General features: G+C 39.7%; 1 protein-coding gene across 1 annotated transcript in view; it reads right to left on the reverse strand.

Annotated features, from left to right (window-relative positions):
- Nucleotides 1-4,848: 4,848 nt before the first annotated feature.
- Nucleotides 4,849-26,646, reverse strand: part of LOC119650546 (phosphatidylinositol N-acetylglucosaminyltransferase subunit GPI1) — a 92,654-nt gene continuing 70,856 nt past the window's right edge. The window contains exons 2-8 of the mRNA XM_038053365.1: nt 6,091-6,196; nt 5,883-6,018; nt 5,685-5,829; nt 5,551-5,627; nt 5,378-5,493; nt 5,167-5,281; nt 4,849-5,106 (exon numbers count right to left, since the gene is read on the reverse strand). Of these exons, the coding sequence (XP_037909293.1) occupies nt 4,895-5,106; nt 5,167-5,281; nt 5,378-5,493; nt 5,551-5,627; nt 5,685-5,829; nt 5,883-6,018; nt 6,091-6,196 (907 nt within the window). The 3' untranslated portion in view covers nt 4,849-4,894. The remainder of the gene's footprint in view (nt 5,107-5,166; nt 5,282-5,377; nt 5,494-5,550; nt 5,628-5,684; nt 5,830-5,882; nt 6,019-6,090; nt 6,197-26,646) is intronic.

The following is a 26,646-nucleotide window of genomic DNA, read 5'->3' on the forward strand; positions in this document are numbered from 1 at the left end:
TTCTTCAGTCAAAGGTGCCTTCTCGTGGTGGAAACTATCCAGTTCTCATTTAGTTTCCGCTTTGCGCCATTTGCACCAATTGTCCTCGCCTGCTGGACAATTTTGATGCTGAGGATTTTCGTCTGCAGAAGAAAGTTGCCCAAATTTCTTGCTTCATTCCTTCTATCGAATTTGCGTGTCGACGAAAAGCTAGCCCAAAAAATGTAGTGAGGTCGTTAATAAACTTATCAGTAAGTTTCCAGCCCCTTTTCCACCAATGCCTTTGTGATTCTTCTTTGCATTTCTAAGCCGCGTTCCCATTCTTTTCTCGACATGTCCTACGCATTCCTTACTTCTATGATCATGCTTGCTAAAAGTTTCTTTGCTGATGTTGATGCGAAGTCCTTTTTCTTCTCTGATAAGTATCGATTCCCATGAAATACTCGTTTTCTAGTGCGAGCATGACGTTGGACGTTAAAGCGATCTCCCTTCGTACGATCCATTTAAAAAAATCACTGAACACGCAAACAGCACAATACTTACAACAAAATATAACTGAGTATAGCTTGAAAGCCTTTCAGTGCTCACTCTAGGCTGGATTATCCTTTTTATTCCAAACAGCAAATAAGTTTAGACAATTGATTGGTTTTCCATCTTTTTATATTTATACCTGTGTTCGAATTTATAAGGCTCAGGTAAAAAAAGATTCGATGCTCTTTCTCATCGAGTACTCTAGCCGCGGCTGCAAACTCCTTACCTGTTTAACACTGTAATTTCTGAACGACTCGGAATATCGGAAAATCCCTTCGCCCACATATTCTCCACTATATATAGATACAATTCATCCAAAAATAATCAATTTCTCCAACCCGACACACGGGATGACCCCCTCAAATAACCGAGCAATAAGACCCATGAATCGGCATTCTGATCAATTCCCGTTTTAGATACTACACTTCAAATGAATACTGCGGAGAATTTCTACAAGCTACCACAGTCCGGTAAATAGTCAAACTTTCTCAAATTATTGCAGGGCGAACCCGACCCTCAAACGAAGGAAGCACACTTGCCGTAAAGAAAGAAAACAAAACTTTTCTGCATCAATCGGATGAACGTGGCTAATTGTATTATTAAGCAAAAAGAGACTAGTGCGTCTTGACAGTCGCAAGCGAGACAATTGCGCCCCGTCCAGCGAGGGACTCCTACTTGTACTTGTACTTCTTCCTGCCACCACACAATGTAACAGTACATTGGAATCTAGCGTCGAGTTGTTTAACGCGAGTTCCCGCCGTTTAGGCCCATGGTTTCCTTAAAACACGGATCGGTTTTGTGACCACAATCGGAGCAGGCATTCATACTGGTGGATGGAAGACCTACCTTAAGCCTCTACCGAACAATGGAGGACCGGCACGAGTTGTACAGCACAACTCTACGCTGCACACCCGAAAGACTTTCACATCGCCGTAACAACAACCCCTATAAAACTTTCACTAGGAGCCAATCGCAAATAACCGGGCTGAGAGCGCATGCTCCACAAATTCTTCCAAGACTCATGAACTCAAAGGGCTATCCCAGCTCCGGCCGAAGCCACTTCAGACATGTCTGATCCAAAAGGCATTGGAATCTCCTAGCCACCTTAAAGCAACGGGATCTAGGGCATGAAGTCTCTAGGGGTTTCATGTAAACACCCGCCGCGTAGGCGGTCCTCTTCGGACACGGATTGATTTGTAGACCACAGTCAGAGTCCCGCCATGATTGGCACAGTGGTACTCGTTCAACTTAGGGATGCGGCGAGTTGTTCAACGCAACTACACGCTTCAGCTCAAAAGGAGCTCTCCCCACGATATAGGCGCAACCACAACCGCAAAGAACTGGGCCGAGAACATATCCCGGAATATCTGCTCTCAAGGGCCGGAACATTCCGGTTCCCATGGTACCAGAGAACCTGCGATGAGGCTTCATGACAGATGAATTTCTTGCACACTCAGGTCTGATCGCTCGCCTCGAGTGTGCGGGAAGTCTAGGGAACGTGATGATTATCAACGGGCTATCTATGACTGCAGGAACTAGGTAATGCATGTATTTAATTGGATCATTTAACCTGGCCATTTGGTCAAGGGCTCAGAGATCTGATAAAGACAATACAAACGACTCACTAATCTGTTACCTGTTCTGTCCAAATTGTTCCGAAAGCTAACATGCCTACGAGCCATCCTACACAGTCCGATGCGGATTTCGTCATCGTAGTTGTTATCGGTTGTGATTTTCGACCCTAGATAGGAAAAATTGTCAACGGTCTCAAAGTTGTATTCTCCTATTTTTATTCGTCCCGTCTGGCCAGTGCGGTTTGATGTTGGTGGCTGGTTGGTTTTTGGTGCCGACGTTGCCACCATACACTTTGTCTTGCCTTTATTGATGTGCAGTCCAAGATCTCGCGCTGCCTGCTCGATCTGGATGAATGCAGTTCTCGGGTCATTCTTCCCATGATGTCGATATCGTCAGCATAGGCTAGTAGTTGGGTAGACTTAAAGAGAATCGTACCTCTTGCATTTACCTCAGCATCATGGATCACTTTCTCGAGGGCCAGGTTAAAGAAAACGCATAATAGGGCATCCCCTTGTAGACGGTTGCTGATGTCGAATGGTGCTGCTTTTATCTGATCACATCGCCCTCTCAAATTCAAGTCCTGTGTTCGAAATAGCATTAGACCAGCGTAATCCGATGATACGTCAGAAACAGATGTCCACGAAGGCTTGGAGCTTTTGCATGACAGTGTGCTACTCCCGTAGAGCAACACAGAAAGAACAGTTGTACAAAACAATCTCAACTTAATCTGGAAATGTAGTTTTTAGATTTTAGACAAGGCAGCAAAAGCGGATCTAGCGCTGTTATTGCGCCGGGCGACATCGAATTCAATGCAACCGTTGGCAGAAACCATGCTTCCTAGATATACAAATTGATCAACGCTTTCGATGCTTTGCCCATTAATGCAGATAGAAAGAGTGCGATGATCCATAAGACGGAGAACTTTGGTTTTGTTGGTGTTCATTTACAATCCGAATGTATTTGCCTCTCCTATCAAATCCAAAGTCATTTTGACGAGTTCATGACCCGGTGAGAGAGCAAACAAATGTCATCAACATAGTGAGGTATTTGTGGAAAGCTTCACGCCTCCCGGACAAGGTAGCATGAAGGACGTCACCGATAACAAAACAAGAAGAAATAATATTGAAGATAAGATAAAACCCTAGCAGACTCCGCTTTGAGCGTTAAATTCCTCTGAGATTTTACTTCGATACAGCACGTAACATTTTGCCGCATCATATGCGCCTCTGGCGTAAGCACAAAACAGATACAGATGACGGCCCAATTACTCATTGATATTCTCAGACAGGTTACCAAGGATATCTGTCGTCCGATGAGCAAAGTCGCTTTCCCAATGTCTGGATCTGGATCATATAGACAGTCGATGTTGAATTTGGGGGTTCGTAGCTCTCCAATCCTACAATAAGTAGCGGACGCAACACGTAAGCGTCCATCAGATGATGATCCCTTTCGAGGCCAATATCAGCGCATATCCACAAGACCACTCCTCAATCTACTGCTGATCGCAAAGTACTCGTATGGTATCAATTGAAACCCAATTGACCTCATGGCAAGCTTTTTGTTCGAACATTTATCGTTACTGCTGTTAAGACCGTGCTTTCCCATCACACCTCCAGGCAAGGTGTCCTCAGAACTCACCTTTAGGAAGCCTCTTCTGACTAGCTTAAAATTGTTCGGAGAAAGCATTCTTCTCCACTATATCGAAATTCATCATTGCACCAATGCACTGGTTCTTAAAGTAGGTAAATTTTGTCAGTAACCGGTTCCCAGGTCAAAGGAGCGCACCTTGTGGCAGCTGTCAGAAATTACCCGACACCGGATTCGCGTGTGCTACTACTTAGCTATAATATAATCATTGGCGCAACAATCCATATCGGATCAGGGCCTTGAAGTGTGTTAGAGCACTTCATTCAAGACCGTAGCTTTCCACAGTACAAAAGCACATTGCCATTAATGTGGCAAGATGGAGAGGAGTACTCTCCAGAGTCCCACCACCTTACTTCGCTTAGACTCAGAATGTCCAGCTTATATCGTTGGAATTCCCGCTCAAGTTTGAGAAAGCGAGCATTCTGGGGACCATATATACCGTTGTCGAGGCGGGTGCGCACATTCCAGGAACCAATCGTAGTCCATTTTGTGAGGTCAACCCCTACCCGAGGCATTGTTGGCGTTTCGGTAGCAATAAAGTTTCGAATATTGCATGTTGCTAGCCAACAAATTTTCACCCCTTTCAGTCGCGTTTTACGACAAGCAGAGTAGACTTTGAGTTTGTTCTTAAGCCCCTACTCACAGGGCAATGTTAGCCATATATTAAGTGGGAAACATTAACGGAGTGTTGTCCGAGCTAGTTGAAGTTCAGCAGCTCGATCCTGTTGTCGAGCCGAGCTCCTTTTGATCGCGATAAAGGCTTCTTTCGTTGTTGATTGTTTTGATTTCTTGGTGGTGCCTTAATTTTGAATCAGTTACAAAAGTCAGATCAGATTATTTACAGATTAAAAAGTTAGAAGAAACCGAGCAATTCATTGAAAAAATCACCCACACGCATTCGTCAAAGAAACATATCAAATATAAATAGCAAAAACCTCGACACCAAGGGATTTTGTAGATTGCATATGGAAGAGCGATCCTTTTCAAAAGGAGGACAAATAATCCTCGCAAATAGTACAGGAAAATAAAATAGGTTTTATGTTCTATTCTGCATTTAACCGCTAGAGGCACGGCAAAGATGCTTTTAGTTTCTAAAAGCAATTTGTAATACTGTACGAATTTTATTTATTTATTACAGGTTGCATTCTTACATATTATATAATCATTTTACTGTCTTGGGCAATGTGAAGCCCATCATTTGTCCTTTAAAAATCCCTAGTAGGTATTGATCAACCGAGAGGTAGTTATCGAAATAATCCATTTTCCAGAAATGAACGCTTCCCAGAAGCGATGATTTTTTAACTTCCAAAGCGAATACATAAACAGGTTGTAATGTAGAATGAGCAACTTCAATTAGATTAACATCAATGTTACCTAAAAAGCAGGAAATAATTGAAGTTTTCTTTCAAATGTAGGATACCATTTTTTACGCACTGATATTCATATGATGGCCGAATATCCATAAAACCATGGACCTGATGGGAAACGATAATATGAAACGCCTCATGACCATAAGTGTATATGTGACAAAATAAATGCATGTTCTCAGCTGGAAAAATATATCATTATTTTTGGAAGTTGTTGGTTTTCATATAAGGGAAAGGTTTATGAAACAGTGCTTCGCTAGTGAGTGTTTTATACTTACAAATGCAAAAACTACATAATATACAATTACAGTTGGGAATAGGAAGAGTAAAATCGCGAAAAATAATGTGGCTAAGAAAAGTTGGCGGTTCATATAGTCGTGCGACTCCACTCGGTCTAGAAATAATATTGCATTTATTTGGTCAAAGCTTTTCTAAAGAATTCTGGAATCACCTTTCAAAACATTTTTCCTTTTGCCCAACACTACTTTCCACAGCGTTCTGAAGCCAACGATTTCCACATGATATAACCTGAAGCATAATTAGCTTTTATCGTAAGTAATGGCTCAAATTTGTGTTGTAACTCACACTGCCGTGTAAATGTAGAAACATTGTGCATGCAAGCTAGTGAAAACGATGACATCCGTCAGCAAAGCTAATTGGAATGACAGCCCGAAGAATCCTAGCACCACTACCGGCACGGACAAGTAATGGATCAAAGGCGATACAAGAACTGTAATGGAAGAGTTTTGATTTATTGAGAAATATAAATAACAATTTCCTTACCCAAAAATGTGGCCCATAAATCTACGTGATATACGAAGCAGTCCAGGAAGAAGTTATTGAGCTGCACATTCAATTTCAAACCGACGGGACTACCTTTCAAGGAATCAAGTAGTGATCGCAGTTGCAGGATTATTGTCTGAAAGTTTAAGATGATCGTTGGTGGGCTGGGATTTGAAACAGTCAATCAAAGTTAGATGCAATTACTTACATTTGAAAATTGGATAAAATATTTACTAGGGTCATCCACATGTAAAAACAATATTGTTATCAAAATACCAGCGAAAATATCCAGGATAACTGTCCATACGTGACCGCTAAAAAGACAGTATCATTACTTGGTTTATTTGGAAAGTTAGCATAATTCAGGTGGAGTTGGTATTTCTGTTATTATAATAATAATAATAATAATCGTTGGCACAACAATCCATATTGGATCAAGGCCTTGAAGTATGCTAGAGCACTTCATTCAAGACCGTAACGGTACACTACAGGATTATAGTACCCTATAGGAGCCAATGTGGTTGCGTGTGATTTGACTCAAGTACCCATTCACAGCTGAGTCGACTGGTATCCGACGTCAAATCACGATACAAATCCCACTGTCACCAGTGAGATTTGAAACGCGACCTTCCATACGACAGCCTTGTGCTCTAACCACTTAGGTGTCCGGTTATTGTCAAATCTTTATTCGTTTGTTCCAGGAAGGTTAAGAACATCGTTGTACACTGCGAGACGCCCACGGAGACAACATACTCGTGGGATACATTATCAGTGTTATACCAGGGCGTCCGTTCTCGCAAGTAGCGTTTCATAATGGCAGCGAAATAGATGGAAACACCAATCCTCCCCAAGGACTTGTGTATCAGTTGAGCTGAAAAGTTTGTAGGCTAACACAGATGGCGCTACTATTATTAAATCCATGATTTTGAGTTTATTTATTTATTTAATGAGGACAACACACTGAAAACAAATTCCTTATTACATATTGTACTCAAAGGGAGGAGCAAGGAAATAGAGTGAAAGGACCCAAGCTGTAGGGCGTTCTAGGACCGGCATAGCCTCGAGATCGGATAGTGGAAGTAAATCTCGAGCTCCGCGAAGGATACATCAATGTCCGCACTACGTGTGTTATGAGACGAGGCGATACGGAAAGTAATATCCGAGTGGGCAGAGCAGTCTATAAGACAATTCCAGAGTTTGCAAAGAATACACATATCAAGGAAGATACTGCGTTGCTGCAGGGAGGGGAGATTGAGGGTGCGGAGTCGTGACGGATAATCAACCCATGGAAAGTTCTTTTTGTAAAAAAGAGGGTCCGGGTGAATTTGGGCATAAGGGGGACCAGACTACACAGCAATATTCAAGGATGTTTCTGACAACGGAATAGAAGAGTGTTAAGGAGGGCCGAATTGAGGTAAAGTCGAAGGAGGAACGTAGAATAAAATCAGACATTTTGGAAGCTGTATTGATGATGTCAACGAAGTGGGAATTGAAACGAAGGTCGTCGTGGAATATTACATCCAGGCCTTTGAAGGAGGTCAGTAGTGAAAGGGGTTGTCAACTAAGAGAATAGGAAAAGGAAGTTGGGGAGGGTTTAAGCGAATACTACATCTAGTGGCATTTGTTGACATTCAGTGTTAGCTTGTTGACCAAACATCAACGGGCTATATTATCAGGGTTGTACTTTAAGAGTCACAGTTCAACGGAGACGAAACCGAGGCAAATAATTTAAGATCATCTGTGTAAAGCAAATACGGGCAGGTGAGGATGGAGGCGAGGTCATTGATAAAAAACAGGAAGAGTAGCGGGCCAAGTATAGAGCCTTGGGGAAGGAGAGAAAGAACGAGTTGAGTAACCAGGATGCAGGAACGGTATGAGAGACAGGAAGAAAGCCAGAAGATGACTGAGGGAGGGAAGTCGAGCAATGAGAGTTTTGAGAGGAGAATGTTATGGTCAACCGTATTAAAGGCTTTGGAAAAATCGATGTAAATAACATGTACCTCCTGAATTAAAGCATTACGCAACGAAATTGGTAAAGACCAGAAGGTTTGAAGCCGTAGATCTATGTTTCACGAAACCATGCTGCTCTATGACAATGAGGTGACGCGGTCAACCAGTCGTTGACGTATCTTTCCAGGATTTTGGAGCAAGAGGAGAGAAGAGAAATGGGGCGGTAGTTCACAGCAAAAAAAGGGTCTGCGCTCTTGAGGATAGGGATGATAAGGGCATCCGAAGATGAAGAAATTTGCAACTTTTGTTGAAGGAGGGAATGGCAAGTGTGGGACCAAAACGGGTTCAAGATACCGGGGCACGGGCGGCTCCGACGCTCAACAAGTATTTCTTATGCGCTATTTTAATCATCGAACTCACAGTGGAATGCATAGCCTTGAAATGGGCAAGTTCGGTGCCATTCTTTGAAGTCCGAAACTTCTTCCGCAAAGCACGTTTCAGGCGGGTTTTAGTAAGGATCATCGTGGTGACCAAGTTGAGTAGGAATGAAGACATGTGGGAGAAGAAGGGACGTAAAAGGAGTGGGGAGCGAATAGGATATAATAAAAGGTATCCAGAGCTTCATAATACGTAGAGGTTGATAATGTTAGGTTGGGGAAAAAGAAATTTAGTATTTTGTCAATAGATGGCGACACTTAAACATATCTTGTGTTGCACTTATCGCATCGGGTCATACTATACGGCGATTTGAAGACGACAATCTGTGCTACAAGCGTCTCTTTAACAGTATTGTGATCGTACATTTCAGTCTCAAGTTATAGCGCTTCAAAGATGGAGTCCACCAAGCAAGAAATTCGTCATATTTAGCGCTTTTACTACCTGAGAGGTAAAAATGCAACGAAGGCGGCCGAAAAAAATTGTGAAGTTTATGGGCCCGATACTGTAACGATTCGCACAGCACAGCGTTGGTTTGATCGATTTCGTTCTGGGATAGTGGATGTCGAAGATACACCCCGTACTGGTAGGCCAATCGTCGTAGAAACCGATAAAATCGTCGAAATCATCCAAGTAGACCGGCATGTGAGCATTGGCTCGATTGGCCAGGAACGACCATAAAATCGTTTGGAACCATTTGCAGAAGATTGGATTCCAAAAAAACTGTTTGGGTGCCACACGAGTTGACGGAAAAAAATCTCTTGGACCGAATCAACGCCTGCGACGCACGAACGAATTCGACCCATTTTTAAAGCGGATAGTAACTGGTGATGAAAAGTGGATCCCGTAGGACAACCTCAAGCGAAAAAGAACGTGGTCGAAGCGCGGCGAGCCGGCCCAAACCAAGCCCGGATTGACGGCCAGGAAAGTTTTGCTGTGTGTTTGGTGAGATTGGAAGGGAGTCATCCCCTATGAGCAGACCCTCAGTTCGGTCCTCTACTGTGAGCAACTCGACCGTTTGAATCAGGCGATTGACCAGAAGCGGCCAGAATTGGTCAAAAGGAATGGTATCTGTTCGTTCAGGACAACGCTTGGCCTCACATCTTTGATGACCCGCCAGAAGGTACGGGAGCTCGGATGGGATGGCCTATCGGACCCACCGTATAGTTCGGTCCTGGCACCAAGCGATTACCATCTCTTCTGGTCCATGCAAAACGCAGAGGGGGGGGGGGGGCGTCATAAGGGGGGATAATGAAGTTGCCTTTTAAATGGCAACAAGTTTGCGAGCAAAACGGCGCATATTTGAGCAAAATCGGATAATTCTAAGTATGTTAAATAAAGCGTCATATTTCGATCATAAATACGACATTTTTTTTCCCCAACCGAATATATGATCCCAATTAATCAATCATATTATTAGCAAATGGTTGTATTCCCAAGAAATTTCTATTATTTTTCACGCCGATCAGATGACAATATAAAATATACAAATATAGGCAAATGCATATATGCAAAAAGGGGATGTAAAATTTGTTTCACAAAATATTGCCATTTGGGGTATCAAATGAAAGGTTTCGATTAGTACTTTTCCAAGCAAATATTTGTTGACATTAGTTGGAAAGAAGAGGAGGGCGGAGGCGCGAAAGGGGTTAATTATTTCAAGGATCATCCCCTGAATTTTTGGGGAAGAGTCGTCTTCAGAGATGAAAGCAAATTTAATATATTTAAATCGGATAGTAAAATAAAAATATGGAAGAAACAAAACAAAAGGTTGGAAGCTCCACCACAGCCCCAAATGTAGACGCTACGGAGTAATTGGGGAGACATATTGGAAAAAAATACGGGACAGATATATTTCAAACAAAAATGATTTACGAATTACTCTTCAGGGAGAATAGAGAAGCATTTCAAGAAGTACAACAGAAAATTTCGTAAATTCAATGCCAAGCCGCGTTACACGCTATTATTAAGAATAAAAAAGGCTACAACGCAATGCCGACTCACTACACACCAAAATGTTGTGGCAAGTACCGTTATTTGGTAATATTTCAAGAGAAAATTGATAGCGACGAATACTTTTTTGAGTATGATGATGACCTTTATTTTATGTTTTTATTTTTTCTTCTTCTTATAACAATGGAGTGGAGTGCTTAATTTTCACGTTATTCCTAAAGAGTAGGTAATAGAGAAAAATTAGTTATGAAAAACGTGAGCAGACGAATACTTTTTTGACGCACTGTATGTATACCACAAGGAATATTTTGAATTGATAAAACACCGGATGTACTTTTGATTGTTAGAAATTACCAATTGGTTTATTCAATGATTCAGAGTTGTGCGAATAATCCGGGTTACCTAGAAAACTCCGGTCCCATATTAGGCTATGTACACATGTATGTATGCATGGTCGCAATAAAAGAAATCTTCAGATTTGGAGTTCCAACGGTATGGAGGGAACGAGGAAAAGCCATGCATAGATATGGTTACTATTTTTGCAGTGTTAACTTTAGAGGATATAAACCAGAAAGAGCGTTATTTTATACCCAAAACTTCAATTAACTTCACGTCCAGTACCACATGATCGCTTCCGGATGTCCGGCTCGTGCGCCAACAAAGTTCTTCGTTTGCAATAGTATCAGGCTAGCATACTCACGACACAGACAAGAGTATGCGAAACTTCGGAGCTATTGAGTGACGGTGAGGGTCACTTTCCACATTAGAATGGATTCGTCTCAACCTCCACCTCAACTTCAAGATTTTAGACAAGGCAGCGAAAGCGGATCTGGCGCTGTTAATGTATCGAGTGAAACCTAGTTCGGTGCCACCGTTAGCAGAAACCACGCGTCCTAGATAACCAACGCCTTCGACGTCCTGGTCATAATGCAGATAGGACTATGCACCATGGTCTTGTTGGTATTTACCTTCAATTGAACTCTACTTGCTTCTCTTTTCAAATCTAGGACTATTTGGCCAAGATCCATGAGCCGATGAGAGAACAAACAGATATCTTCAGCATAATCGAGGTGTTTGAGGAAAGATGTCATAGTCCATTGAACTCATTCACGTCTTCCGGAAACGGCAGAATGAAGAACGCCATTAATAACAAGAAGACATAATATCGATGACAAGATGCAACCCAGGCGGACTTCGCTATCGACCTCAAACTCCTCTGACTTTTTACGACGATGCAGCACGGGACAATTTGTGCCATCATATGTTACTCTGATAATAATTATTAGTTTCTCCGGAATGCATCCCATGCGTAGAGCACGCCAGAGACACTCCCTGTTGACGCTGTCGAAAGCTGGTGAAGTGAAGTTTTAAACTCACGCACTGTTCCCAAATGACCCGTAAGGTCTTTATGTGAGCAATGTAGGAGGATCCAGAAAGGAAACCTGTCAATAAGCTTTCGAGATGTTCTTTGATGCGTTCCAGGATTATTTTATTTAAAGATAATAGCTTTGCAAAAAAAAAAAAAAATTGTCACACTCAAAACGGATGCCCTTCTTTGAAATGTGAACGATCATTATCTTCTTTCACTCTCTAGGAAAGATGTCGAAATTCACAGCATGTCTGCACGAATAGAAATAGCAGATCTGTAAAAACTGCAGGTGCAGCTCCGTTTAAGTGCATTGACGGCCGAGATGATTTCTTTTCTAGTTGGAGGAACAGTTCGCATCCGCATCTTGTTGCATCGAGATCAAGCTTCTGATAAAAAAAAGTGGCGAAACTGATCACGACGAGCCGACCACATTTGTGAACGCAACAAAGGGAAAAAGAAGAAAAAAGAACAGCATCACGCACAATAATGAAAAGTTTCGTGAGAATACCGCTATTAGCTTCAAAGTTATTGCAGTACAAAATGATCAATTTCCCGTGATCGAAGCTATGTTAATAAGACGCTAACGTCATAATTAACGAGGATAATTGACATTCGAGTGAAATATTAAATCCCCATATATGAAAAAGTTACTTCTCCCCAATCCTTTTGCTCTTTGCCGCTGCCAGATGAACCCTTCTTAAGGCTTTGTGTAAAACAAAACTTTATTAAAATCGGTTTACTGTCTGTCTGTCTGTCACACAAGAGACTAAATTTGATAAAAAAGTGGGAACTGTGAATGCACACGCAGACATGTTAATCATTCTACGTGAGGGGGAGGGTTTAAAAATTTTTTCACCGAATATAGTCATTTACTTATTACTTACATAATTACAATTACTTATTTTCAGGGCTGGTCTAAGTTCTGTCATTTAGTGCACAAGGGAGAGGCCGGAGCTGAAAAGTGGTCATTTCTTTTATGGATCCATTATCAGAACCTGTCCAAAAATCTGAAAAAAGAGTCACGAAACTACCACTATACAGTGGCTACGCTGCGAAATACCCTTCATGCCAATATCTTTTCAAATAAAGTTAATAATAGTATATTATTATACTTTTTAGTAATTGCCTGCAAAACCCCACTTAAGGTCATTCTAGAATCATGAAATCCAGCAATATAAGCTATAATATAAAGCATGTTCCTACTAAGTTTGCCGGAACTCGTAAGTTTTGCACAATCACATTTTATATAAAAAATACACAAAACCTTTCATACCTGAAGCTTCCAGTTTCTGGTTTCCCGACTTGTTTATTTTCAAGCGAATAGAACACAAAAAACATAATTGGCGTTTTTTCATAGATTCATCCCATTTTTAAGGTTTTGTGTAAAACAAATATTAAAATCGATACAATGTCTTCTGTCAGTTCTGGGCAGGTCAATGCCGCTAACAGAACTGAGCGATCTAAATATCTCGAGTCAATGCTATCAGCCAATGGAGAACTGCGTTATGCCTCTCACAAAGGGAAACACAATACTTTTTATAGTTGAAGCGTCAAGCTTCCGGTTTCCCCACTTGTTTCATTATTGGACGCGAATCCAATGTTGCTGGTGGCTATCGCAAAACACGGTTTCTTGAGCTAGGAGCCACTTTCTGACAGGACGTTTATTCTAAGATTTTGATCGGAGATTTCGGTTAAGGAGCATCACAATTGTGCAATGCTACCCACTAATGGAAATTTCGAATATAGTGGAGAAGGATGCTTTCTATGAACAGTTAAGGAGGAAGGTGGCATTGTGCTGATGGTAACAGGTCTGACTGCCAAGGTAGGATGTAACAGCATCTTGCTTGGAGATGTGATGGGACCATGCATTGTTTTGGTGACCCTACAATAACGATAAAAGGTTTGTAGACGTATACAGCTCCCAGCGCCTCATTATTATTATTATTCTGTTAATGGAAGTTGCACTGCGTCCTAAAAGAACTCTTGTGTACCTTTTACTGGCTATAGTGTACCTGTTAGCTATAGTATGTCAAGCAAACCTATAATCGTTAAGAATTTTACTATATTCCCTACTTCAAAATCGTTCAACTTTGGATTTGATATTAAGTATTCTCCCAACTGCCTTACTTACTTTGCACAAGTGCTGCACATTGTCCTAATACGTGTATAGAGGTTTCGATACACTCTGCACAGAACCTGCAGGCAGTGTCCGCAGATATCCCTAGCTTCATTAGGGATACTTTAGTTGGCAGTGACCAGTGAATATTCCCAATATGATTCGGAGGTTCTTCTTGGTGAGGTTTAAACAGTCCTTTGTCCGCTTGGGTTTCTATCCTCCTGTATTTGTTAACTCATCCAGGAGTTCGTCCACTGCCATACTCCACATAAGCTGTGATAATACCCTGCCCTGTGGACAACCGTGAGTGGTAATCATGACAATAGAATTTTTATCTGTCGGTACTTCTATTTGCCTGCTCTCTACTTTCGTTGTCTTTTGAATACCGTGTTACGAAAAACTTGCAAGTGATCCTAAGTCATATGATGGTCCTGCCAGGGATGTTATCGGTAAGCTTCTCATCCACGATAATGAGCAGCTGGAGTAGCAAATTTGGGATTATACTTTTCACAGATGATAATTGCATTTAAGAAAAGTTGTCTTTTTCAACTAGATATAGATTGACAATTCTTCTGGAAAGCAGGTGTGGGTCTATACTTCTTTAATATGTTTAAAAAAATAAATAAATTGACTTGTTATATTCAGCAAAACAATCGTATAAATGTAAACTCTGTTGGTCTTGGTCTTTGATTTTTTTCCCAAGGATTTTATTAAAACATTAGCAGTACATTTTTTATTTCAAGCTTTTTTTTCTTTTTTTCTGCGAAAAAAAAATAAATAAAACACTGTTTTTGTGAAAAAAAAAAAAACTTTCCTTATGCTACAACATTCACATGAGAAGTTTTCTAATTTATTCAAAAAAATATGTGATTATATTTTTAACATTATATTCTCTTTTATATTTGATAAAATATATAATATAATATTGTAATATTTGTGCACAACTCGAAGAGTTCGAAATCTTAGAATCCATCAAAGGAAATAAGTGAAAATGAGGGTCTCAAATAAAATAAAACGAATTCTATTCTAGTTTCACATCAAAGCTATGAGTTGAACTGGTAATTTTGTTACCGAATCGAATTGGCTCATAGCTAAAGTTCCATGTCCTGTTTACTGTAGTATTTTTAATTAACATGTATGGTGTCAGTTCTTACATATTTTCACAATTTATTCTAATATATAAGCCAAGATTTATTCGAACTAAAGATATGTAAATATGATATATATAATTATCTGCCTCCTTTCATATCCAACTCTTAGTTGTAAATCAAGTGTAAAAATAAGTTTTGACGTTAAATTAATTAATAATAAATAAATTTAATAATAAAATTGTGTAGTGACATTATAAAAATAATTATCTCATTAGGATAAAAAACAGGATTGAAATATTTTATGGGAGAAAGGCTTGCAATATGAAAATGCTTGCTAGTTTGAAGAAGTGACAGAAATTATCCTAAGTTAGTTGCATTTTTGGACTGTTATCAATTCGTTCTGCGTAATCGATTAGCTCTTTCAGAGATAGTACAGCGATTTAAAAAAAAAATGTTGGCACGAATTGGTTTTATATGCTTAGAACCCTCAGCTATCCATTCACGATTCTTATAAAAGGCAGACTCTATGTAAGCGCATACGGAAACTTTGTAGTTTTTGTCTTTATGACTTTTAGCTTCGGTGACTTTCCCTCATACATACATTGGTGGACGGTCCACAGAGTGTATGAACTTGCGAACACAATCTAGAAAACGCAAATTTCTTGTACTAGTTTTTTTATAGAATACACGCGAACACGAAGTGCAAAGTTTTTTGCACCAAATATAGCCGTGTGGGATATCAAATCAAAGGGCTCAATTGCTACTATTCCAAACTGGTTCTATTATTGATATTGAGTGGAACATAGGGAAGCGCGGGCTAAAAATGTGAGCCTTCAGAAAGGTCGCTATCCTGACGTGGACGAAGCAGTATACCAGTTCGTTACTGACCAACGAAGGAAAAACTTTCCGGTTTCTCAACAAATACTGATATTTAAGGCAAACGGACAAGTGAGCATTCAAAACTTTAATATATCTAGGTGGTGGTGTGATAAGTGCATGCGACGTATGAACCTAAGTTTGAGAAGCCGAACATCATAAAAAATTGTCATTAGATTATGAGAACAAACTGACAAATTTTCAATCCTATGTGGTTGGCTTGAGTGTGGCGGCACATCGGAGGCGCGAACCTGAGCGTCATTGTCAATTCGCCTCTGCCGCTGCATTCAATGACCGTAGAAAAAGCTGACGGCCTCATACGAGACTGAGATGACAAATGTCAACAATGGCATTTTATCAAGACTCAAGTACGACCTGCCGACCAGCCTACCAGGAAGTCTGTTGGCCCTTTGGCCTCATTAAAAAAGCAAAGTGCAGTTTTGATAATTTTTTAATCAATTTGCGAATAATATAGTAATAGTTTGGGAGACATCATGAGTTTTCATATATTGGGGAAACTGTGCTCAAATGAGAATTGAAAACAACTACGCACTATGCCATGAAACTCCAGTTTATATTGGCATGCCGTCAAATAGTGTTAATGAGAAGGGTGGAAAGGAGGTGAAAATGAAGACCAATGGCTAAGAGAAACAAAAGGTGACTATTATGTTATGCGTAACTGCCAATGGAAACAAAATGCCACCATACATCATACATAATCGTAAAACGAGGATTTTCCCAACCGTGTTCTCATAAGAGCAAAGGGAAAGCTTGGATGACAACTGAACTCATGGAAGACTCGGTGCAGGTGGTTTGGAATACACAGCCAGGATCCCTTCGCTCCCCGCGGAACATGTTGGTTCTTGATATTTTCAAGGCACATACTGCTGACCACATTAAGTCAATTATGCGGAATGGAAACATTGACATAGTTGTGATTCCGGGAGGTATGAGCAGCCAGCTCCAACTCCTGGCGTTTCGATCATCAAATCATTTAAGGACCACTTAAGAGAAGAATATCTGAAGTGTCTAAATGCTCTGTACGGCTCTGAGGATGATGTTGTGTTTTCATCGGCAGATGATACTGATAATTCAAGCTTCTAATATTATGTACTACTGTATGTGTCTTGCATCCGATTTCCAAAAAAATGTTAAAGTTACTAAAGAAAAAAACAGAGGGCGTCTTAGAATCGATGTTATATAAGTTATAAAGATTCACTTTCAATAGAAAAAAAAGTCAACAATCTTCAAATACGAGAAGAACATTTGCAAAAAATCTAAAGGAAAAAGGATAAGTATAAAGCAGACAGAAAACTTCGAAATCACAAACGATAACGAAATTATATGCGCTAACGTTAAACCCAAAGCTCACATGCCCACAGAAGGGCATTTTAAAAATTTCAACAAGCTAATTCGACAGTAAATCTGGATAAATTGCAATTATTCAAACAAAAAGCGAAAGTTTCTAGGATGTATCAAAACCGGAGAATGTATACTGTCATCCAAAAAAGTGGTAGTATGGTCTATCGATGCAATTTCCTTGCCAGCATTCGGAGTTTGAAAATTAAAATTAAAGTAGTCAAATTTCGGCCACGGCAGAAAAAAATGTATCCTTGTGGCAGCACTACACGGATTTGCCCTTCAAAATGGCAAGTGATTTTTTTTGGGTGCGACAGATGGGAGGAGGAGGAAAAGATGGCGTGGGATTGAAGTGAAGGAGACACGAGGTGTATGTAAGTGGGATCAGTTCGTGCAAATAATCGACATTCCTATTGAAAGCAGAAAGTTCTGTTTTTTGGTCCAAAAGAATCATTCTGCATTACGGAGGAAGACAGGACCTACGTTGCACCGAACTAATGACGTTGATTACTAGTCAAACAAAATTCTGATTGTTAACTTTCTTACGAGTACAACGATGGCCGCAGCGTTGGGAGAGATGTATTATATGACTGAAACAATGTAAACACTTCGGCAATTATTTACTTTCATTAGTTTTAGTCCTTGTCATTTCTCGTTGGTATTAGACTTAATTATTACATATATTCGAAGTGGCAAAACCAAATATTCGTCAGTTTCTTATCCTTTACAAGGTTTGCTTCAAATTACTATGGCGTGTTCGAGTAACGCTATGTAATACATTAAAATACAAAAAAAAAAAAAAAAATTTTTTTTATAGCGAACTTAGGGAAAAACTTTGTATTTAAATCTGGCCAATCAATTTTATTGCGAATGTGAATATTTCAATTTTGCGCAAGGGGATTTCAAATCAGCCAATGTAATGTTACAATGGAAAGACCAAATAAATTAAAATTGAAGAAAAAAGTAAAATCCTATTGCGCAAAAATTAAAAATTGAATAAAATAAATTTAGTGTGAAAAGTTTGAGCAGCGTTCTTGCTCTATTTTAGACGATTCTTGCACTCAAATTTTCATCACAAGGAAGAAAACGTGCGAAATATTTTTCCAAACTAAACAAACATCATTTGATAAAAAATTTGTAGATGTTTGGAAGTTCATTTGTCAAAAAGTACCGTTACAAGCTAATTGCCATAACTTTAACAAATTTCAAAAGCCAGTTAAAATTGGATAAGTTGCAGTAGACATAATATGGATAAGTTGCAATAGACATAAGGACAGATTTTTTCAAACAAACAAAAAAGATGGCTAGAAGGGTCCTGCATATTTTAAACCAACCTACATTCAAGAGGTGGTTGTAGTATTAGATTTCTAAGCAAATACCGAGCAGACGAAACGTAGGAAAACAGCAGCTTTGCGTGCTGGAAATCATCCGGATGTTTTAGCTTATGCTACGCAAATGCAATTGAGGGCGAGCGGTAGAAGATTTGAAGCAGACTTGATAAAGAAAGTAATCGAAATACCAGGATTTGCTCAAAAACATATAAAAAATAAATATGTCCAAAAGCCAACATATTTGCCAGCAACTAATGTTCTGTCTATGATAATTGAGGCTGAATTATCCAAGAAATAGTATAACGTAATGCGAAGCAAATATTCCTACCTTACAAATTTGTCCAAAAAGAAAAATTACCCAGAAAACATTTCAGTAAAAGAAAATGAAGCTGAGGTATCATTATAATTAATTGTAGACCATACTGTCTGTCGACTACTCTCAGGTCAAAAAGATGTCATTGGAAGTTCAGATTCATCTGATTCTCTAAACCTAATTTCAAAGTGGGGTTTCGATGGTAATTCTAGTCACATGCAGTACAAATAGAAATTCGTTTCAGAACTTGATGATGATAAGTTCGTGTTCGTAACATATCTTGTCCCATTACGACTGGAATCGGCAATTAATAAAAATATTATAGCCTGGAATAATCCTCGGCCATCGTCTTCTCGTTATTGTAGAAACAGAAGAGCTTGCTAGAGATAAAAAACAGATATCGATCGATCGATGATAAAAAATACTCTGTGGCGCATAAAACCATATTCACGATGGTAGACAGCAAATTATGCAATGCCTTAAATGAGACTAAATCTTCTCTCCGATGCTATTTGTGCGGTGCCGCGTCTAAAGATTTTAACAACTTACAACAAATGTTATCCACAAGTTTCTTGGCGAATCACAAAAGAAATCAAAGATATTGTTGAGAACTACGAAAAAATTCTTGAAGAAAAGTTTAGGTAAAAAATATCGCTAATAATCGATCAACCAAAACCTAGCCAATGTAGCCAGGAAGTTTTTTCAAAATTTTGAAGAATCCGCAACTATTTCTGCAATTGATAAAGAGCTGATTAGACGATTTTACATGATTATGCAAACAATTTCAAGTGGTTTCGATATAAATAAAGAAAAATTCAAAATTTATTGTTTAGAGACGGCAAATTATACATACAATTATATCCATGGAACTACTACACGGCCCAGAAATTATTTCGCACGTATTGTTACCAATCATACAGCTTAACGAGGAAGCACAAGCCCGAAAAAAGATTTTAGGGCCTACAGGGAACATTTTAGGCGAAAGACTTCAAGGCTCCACAACATTACAATTCCTTCTGATCCCTTGATTACTAACATACGAAAACTACCAACTCTAAAGAGAAAATCATTCGATAGGGAGGTTTGTGATATGTTAACGGTGGACTTGGATAATTCAGCTTCATTGTCATTGCAAGGCCTTCAAACCACGGATTCTAATGATTCCGCTTACAGTGAGCGCAATTTCTATATTCGCAGTCACATTTTTCTCTTCTTCTTAGAAAATGCATAGAAAGCGAAGATTGTGTGAAACAATTGAAGGGAATATAAGTTCCTTGGTTTCTTGAGAATTCGTTTGACAGCGACATTTAGATGTTTGATATTTTGTTCCTGGTCGAAAGCAATCATTTGCAAGTGCGCAATTTCTATAAACGCAGGTGGCTAAAACGTCTATAAAATGAAAAGTTTTTTTTTTGTAATTAAAAGGTGGGAAATGAAATTTTGTAATGTTCTGCGTAAAACAGTGCTCAACTTTAGCTTTTTTTAGCTTAGATTATATAGTGTTAACCGAAGAGAAAGGCCAACTTGCCAGAATGGAAGATTCCGGCTGCATAATGAGAGCGATGTTGAGGGAAATTGGTAGATCCGACGGAGTTTTTGGGAATTTCTTTAGATTGAAGGGAAAATACGGTACAAAAAAGCATTCGTGTGGAAATAAAAAAAATCGGGAGAAAAGAAATCGCCCTGATTAAGGAGGAAGGTACTAGAAATAAACTTTGGTTCGTTCCATATCATGTCGAAATTTTCTTCCTATTAAAAAAAGACAAGTGCAACAGATTTTCCACACTGATAACAGCATTAAATGTAAAAAGCTTGCTAAAGCACCGACACATAATAAGGCCCGTCTCAAATTTGCTAGATCGAGGATCAAATGGGAAGAAGAATGGAAGGCGGTCATTTTTTCGGATGAGAAGAACTTCAACTTTTACGGCCCAGCTGAATTTAGCGCATTTAGCTCCTCGAATGAGTCGCAACTTTGGAGGCGGCAGTGTTGTAGTTTTGGGGGCAACCAAAATGAACTCAGTAATTTATAGTGAGCTTCTGGAAGCCATTTGGAATCCGTATTTAGATGAGAATAATAACAGTGACTGGAATTTCCAATATGACAACGTCGCAGTACACGCTTCTGCATACATGAAATGATCTTTAAATCACAAACAAAAATGTTGCAGTGGTCACATCGAACTCCTGATCTTAACCCCATAGAGAATATATGGGGGATACTTGCAAGGAAAGTCTATGCGAAAATGAAAATTGCGCGCACTGTAGTCAGATTCAAAATTTATTACTGACTTTAAAATGAGTTAAATGCAAATAAATATACGTTCCTGTTTTTTTTTTAACTATAATCATTTTTTATTGAATATTAAATATTTTACCTTACTTACTGTACTTAACAACTGAACCAAGCTTTGAAAATATGTTAAATGTTCTAGGGTTTTTCATTTTTTAAGGTTTTGTGTGAAACAAAACCTTATCAGAATCGATTCGATGTCTGTCTGTCCGTCTGTCTGTCTGTCACACCCGATTTATTCGGAAACGGCTGGACCGATTGTTACGAAAATTGGTAAGAGTACGTGATCTGCCGTTCCCTTTACATGCAGCAACTGGCGCCATTTTGTGTTAAGTTTAAGGGGGGGCTGCCCATACAGGTGAAAGGAGGCTGCAAAATTTTTTTTCACAGAATGTAGGGGGGTGCCGGGTAAATTTCTAAAATGTGGAAATATACTATTATTAACTTTATTTGTGCAGATATCGGAACCGGATGTATTTTGGAGCCTAGATTTCGTAGAGGTGCACAACTGTGATTTTTTTTGCGAGTAATATTTTGAGCCCTCATTCCCCTATGTTTCACCCGACATCAAATATAGGACCAATCTCCAAAGCACTAATTGAGCCCTTTCATTTCTGAGAAAAAAAATTTTCCTCTCTATTCACATGTATGAGGAGCAACCAGACCGCCCCCCCCCCCCCAACTTAACACGAAATAGCGCCACTTGTTCCATATAAAGACAACAATAGACCACACGCTCATATCAATTTTCTTGACAATCGGTTCAGCCGTTTACGAATAAATCGATTGTGACAGATAGACATCGACTCGGAAGAAACAACTATAAACTCAAATATTGGTGGCTACCACCCCTTTATAATAAAAAATCAACGCTATTCGACAATTCTTGGAAAACTCGAGGGTGCCTGCCCAAAAAACGTAACGGAGAGATGGCTGCCAACAGAACCTATTTCAGCTTACAAAAACTATTTCGCTCGGAACGTCTCACCATAGGATCAAACTCTTACTGTACAAGACTATGATCTTTTCACTCCTTATGTATTTATATATCTAGTGACTCTATTGGCGGAAATAATGGAGGTAAATAAAGACAAAGCACAGAATGAGCTGCTTCGCTTTTTCTTTGGTTTAAAACAAAAATACTTGTAAGGAAAATTTACATTTTCAACCGCAATAGTTTCACGAAGTACCTTGTCGCTTGTAATATTTTTTTTAACATTAAGAGGCCCAAATAAATTGTGTGTTATGTTTAATAATTTGTTAGTTTTTTAAAAAATTTTTTACATGCTCCTTGTTATATTTTTCAAGAAAAAAACTGATTTTAATTAAAAAATTTATGTCGTTAAATATTTGGTTATAATTTCTATAGTTTTAGCCTTAAAACTTGACCCACAATAATTTGTGTCAATGATAGCTGAATCGATGCGAGAGTGTATGTTTCCTCACGTCATCTCCTCAAATTCTCATTGCCATCCTCATCCACTCAGTCAGCATATTGAGAACAAAAAATAACTGCGCCTGACATGGTCAACTATCATTATAAAGTTGTATAAAGCGATGCAGGTTTGCATAACCTTTTCCGTGTTGGTTGGCTGCATGCTGATAGTATTTAACAGGATTCTTCACCGTGTAGCGTCCGTAAATTGAATCGCGATCGGAACACAAATAGTTATTTTAAAGTCACGTTTCTAAAAATGAAGAATTGTGATCCTGTGGAATTTTCTAAGAACTGTAGAATGAATAAGGATAGGTTTAATTTCCTATTGAGTTTAATTGGAAGTGCTCTCAAGAAAAATTTGATAGCAACACTAATTTCAAAACAAAACAGACTCATCTATGGACGTTAGTGAAAACTTGACACACATCTTAAGTCCGTATAGTCAACGTTGCCAAATGAGCGACAATTTTGAAGGTGTCTTAAGTCCAACATAATTAGGGCTTATACTACAACTCACTAATAGTGATTAAACCGACAGCACGTCTTATACACCAACCACGAGCTCATCGCCATGATGAATTCGCCTCTGCCCAAACATTGAACTGTCGCGGACACAACTGACGGCCTGACAGGAGACTAGTGTGAAAAAAGATCAAAACATTCAGGTCTCTCTCGTGATAACCGCCAGTTAATTAAAGTAAAGTGGATTTAGAATTGTATTTTGATTTAATTGAAACGAATAGACGATAAAAGGAAAAGCCCATCTTTCTAGTATGTGTGTCTCCAATTGGTAATGAGTGTATAGTAACTGTTAATTCTCTCATGAAAAGTACTAGTTTGATGTACTATAACTCTGTTGATTTAAACACGAATACCGTGATACCAGCCAGTATTATGCCGTATATAATCAGCTATGTTACTGTGGAGGCAAGCTGCATTCAATGGCCGCAGAAACAGCTGACGGACTGACATGAGATTGGGGCGACAAATGTCAGGAATGACAGTTTTGGTGAACAGAATCTAAAAGGAGGAGTCACGTCCGCCGATCGGAGAGGAGCATAAAGATAAAGAATAACATTTAACTGAATAGAATAAGAGACAAGGGCAGGCGTTGGGATCTACCTGACCCTTTGTAGTGCAAACCATATCGACAATAAATAAAATTAAAACGTTTACTCATAACTCGGGTTTCTTGTCATTCCCCCTCATTATTAAGCTAGTAGGTTCTGAAATTCCCATAACCAATATACGAGGCAGCTAAAGTGGTGACCCCGGTTGAGTAGCACCGGTGAATAGAATGTTCGCGACCCCGTGCGGTAGTAATAAACAGTGCTCACGGGAAGTGAAAAATAATAGTAAATGTTAGGGCGCGTGACTTTGCATTTCTTCCGACAAGATTCGTCGTTTAACGATACAGGATTACTTGTGCTTTATATGAACCATTAATACATAAACTGGCATTTTCTTTTTAGACCGAATTGTTGAGACATTTTAATAACTGCACTCGGCAAGATATTTCGTCATAAATTGAGCCAACAACAGCAAACCAGTGGATTCGCGGGAAATATTTCCTCGTCTATGTCGATAGGCATTGTCATAATCGCGACAAGCTGATCATATTGTCAACGAGATTCGGCAACAATCGGGACACTGCAAAAGACTCCAAAGACAAAAGAATTTCGCAGCTGCCAGTTCTTCTAACAACAATTCATTTTGATTGAGATCTACCAGATCGTATCCCACCTAGTGCTCGCTGTTCCTGGCTTGTTCCCTTCTGATATACGGTGATTACCACCCTTGAGAAGCCGGTCCGAGAATTGCAGCTGTGGATGAATAGGAGCAACGCCGGGAACAGGCAACTTCATTTCATTTTATTTATTTCCTTTTATCAACTATATTTTTTTTATTTTTGTTGATTTCATTTTCTTTTACAATTTCATTGATTGTTATCATTTATTATTATTAGCGTTTGAATATAAATTTTACTACGTTCGGCGAGAGTGTCCCAGAATTTTAACATTTGCTCCATCCGGTCTCTGGAAGACCGTTTTTCGCGTGACTGCGGAAATTGTTGCGTCGGCAGACGCGAATTCAGTTGAGTCACAACCGTTTTCCGCTCCGGTAGGTCGTTTCTTTTCTCCGCTCTCCCGGAATCTCGGAGGAATATGTCGCGCGAGGAAAAATCTCTACTCCCAGCCACGCATTTTTGTGGACATCAGCATCCCAATATTCGACATAGACCTCCTGCGTCACTATGGGCTTCTGATTGACTTGCAGAACAGGACATTAATAGACTCCGCAACCTCGTTACAGACGTCAGGGAAGATTTCTACCTGCTGAGATGACACTCTCCCGACAATTTTCGAGGACGTTGCCGACCATTGCATTCGGAAAGTAGTTTCGCCAAGCGGTTCTCAAAGGTGCGTCCTCTTTCACCTAAGAAGCTTGTTGTTGCGAAGAGGGAGTTTGAAAATTTGATGAAACAGGGTATCTGCAAACCATCAAACAGTTGTTGGTCTTCTCCGCTTCATATGGTCCCTAAACCAAATGGCGGCCATGCGGAAATTGTAGGCGTCTGAATGCTCAGACAGTTCCAGACCGATATTCCATACCACTCATCCATGATTTCGCGCACTCACTAATGAATTGCTGTGTTTTGACGACTTAGGATCTAGCCAAGGCGTACCACCAAATCCCTGTAGCTTCCGAAGGCATTCCGAAAATGGCTATTTGCACACCTTTCGGACACTTGGAGTTTACTAGGATGACTTTCGGCTAGTGCAACGCTGCGCAGGCTGTCCAGAGGTTTTACGAAACTTCAACTTTTGTTTTGTATACATGGATGATATTTTGGTCGCTTCCGAATCTGTGCACTTAGAGCATTTTTCAACGTCTCTTTGAGGCCGGACTTGTCTTAAACGTTGAAAAATGCAGATTTCTACAGAAGCAGGTGAAATTTCTCGAGCACTTAGTTACCCCTGACGGTATCCAACCTGACCCATCCAAGGTTGAGGCGATTACGAGTTTGCCACTACCAACCACGGTGAAGGATCTGTGAAGGGCATGTTAAATTTCTATATATTTCTTGCCTAGAGCCGCTCATTATCAAACGATCTTGAACGCCTACTTGTCTGGGCCCAAAACTAAAGACTCTCGCGAGGTTGCGTGGTCTGCGGAGGCCGTCCATGCGTTTGAGACAGTCAAACAACAGCTTTATAAGGCAACACTGCTGGCATTTCCTCAGCCAGATGCTTCCCAAGCTGTGTTCATCGATGCCTCAGATACTGCGGTACGCGACGCTCTGCACCAACATCTCAAACCCAGCTCAACGCAACTACAGCGCCTACGATCGTGAACTACTCGCCGCGTACCTCGCTATATAATACTGTCGTTTCTCCCTTGAGGGCGGGCCGTTCACTGTGTTCACGGACCACATTACATTCGCGCTTAGGCAAAAGCCCGATAAAGCGTCTCCTCGCCAACTTAGGCACTTGAGTTATATCAGCCAGTTTACTTCTGATATCAAACATGTGTCTGGTAAAGACAATGTTGTTGAGTAGTATAAATATGTATGTTCTAATCCACTTTCATATAAAAATCTTGCGATTTTGTGAGGGCATGTATGTTCTAATCCATGTACTCGTATGTAATCTTGTGGTTTTGTGCCGGCCAGTTTGGCTCGGGTTGTGTGCGTATTGCTTGGGTGATGGGAATTGCTTATCGAATAAATTAATATAAATAGTTGAGTTACGTTAATTTCTAACGAATTCGCGCAAGTCAATATGGACGAACGAACGAGAAAACTGATTGTGTTGCCGTCAGCATAAATTGGAATTTGCGTGTTAAGTTATAATAAAGATAAACCTGATTGTGCGTGTGTGTGTTGCCGTGCGTACTAAGTGCAAGTTTGACTGAAGGGAGACAATTCGTAAGTGGGAACAATAACAACTCATTGTGGGTAGGCGTTTCTAAAAAGTTTATGCTAAATTAGAATTTGTAAATTTTGTAAACAATAAAAAAACTGATTGATTGTTATGGTATATATCAATTATATATTGCCAATTTTTCCAAATCGAAGTAGGAAGTTCGTCGTGGCGGTTTCATCTGCGAACAAATTCGCGCAAGCGAAACGCGACTGAGGCAATTGATGATAACTTGAAAAGAATGAAAGGTTGTTTTAGTAACCGGATTGAGACCCTGGTATACGAAAACATGGACGAGGCCCTTTTGAATGCCACCG

Source organism: Hermetia illucens, chromosome 1 (genome assembly GCF_905115235.1).
Source record: "Hermetia illucens chromosome 1, iHerIll2.2.curated.20191125, whole genome shotgun sequence".
NCBI classification, from domain to species: Eukaryota; Metazoa; Arthropoda; class Insecta; order Diptera; family Stratiomyidae; genus Hermetia; species Hermetia illucens.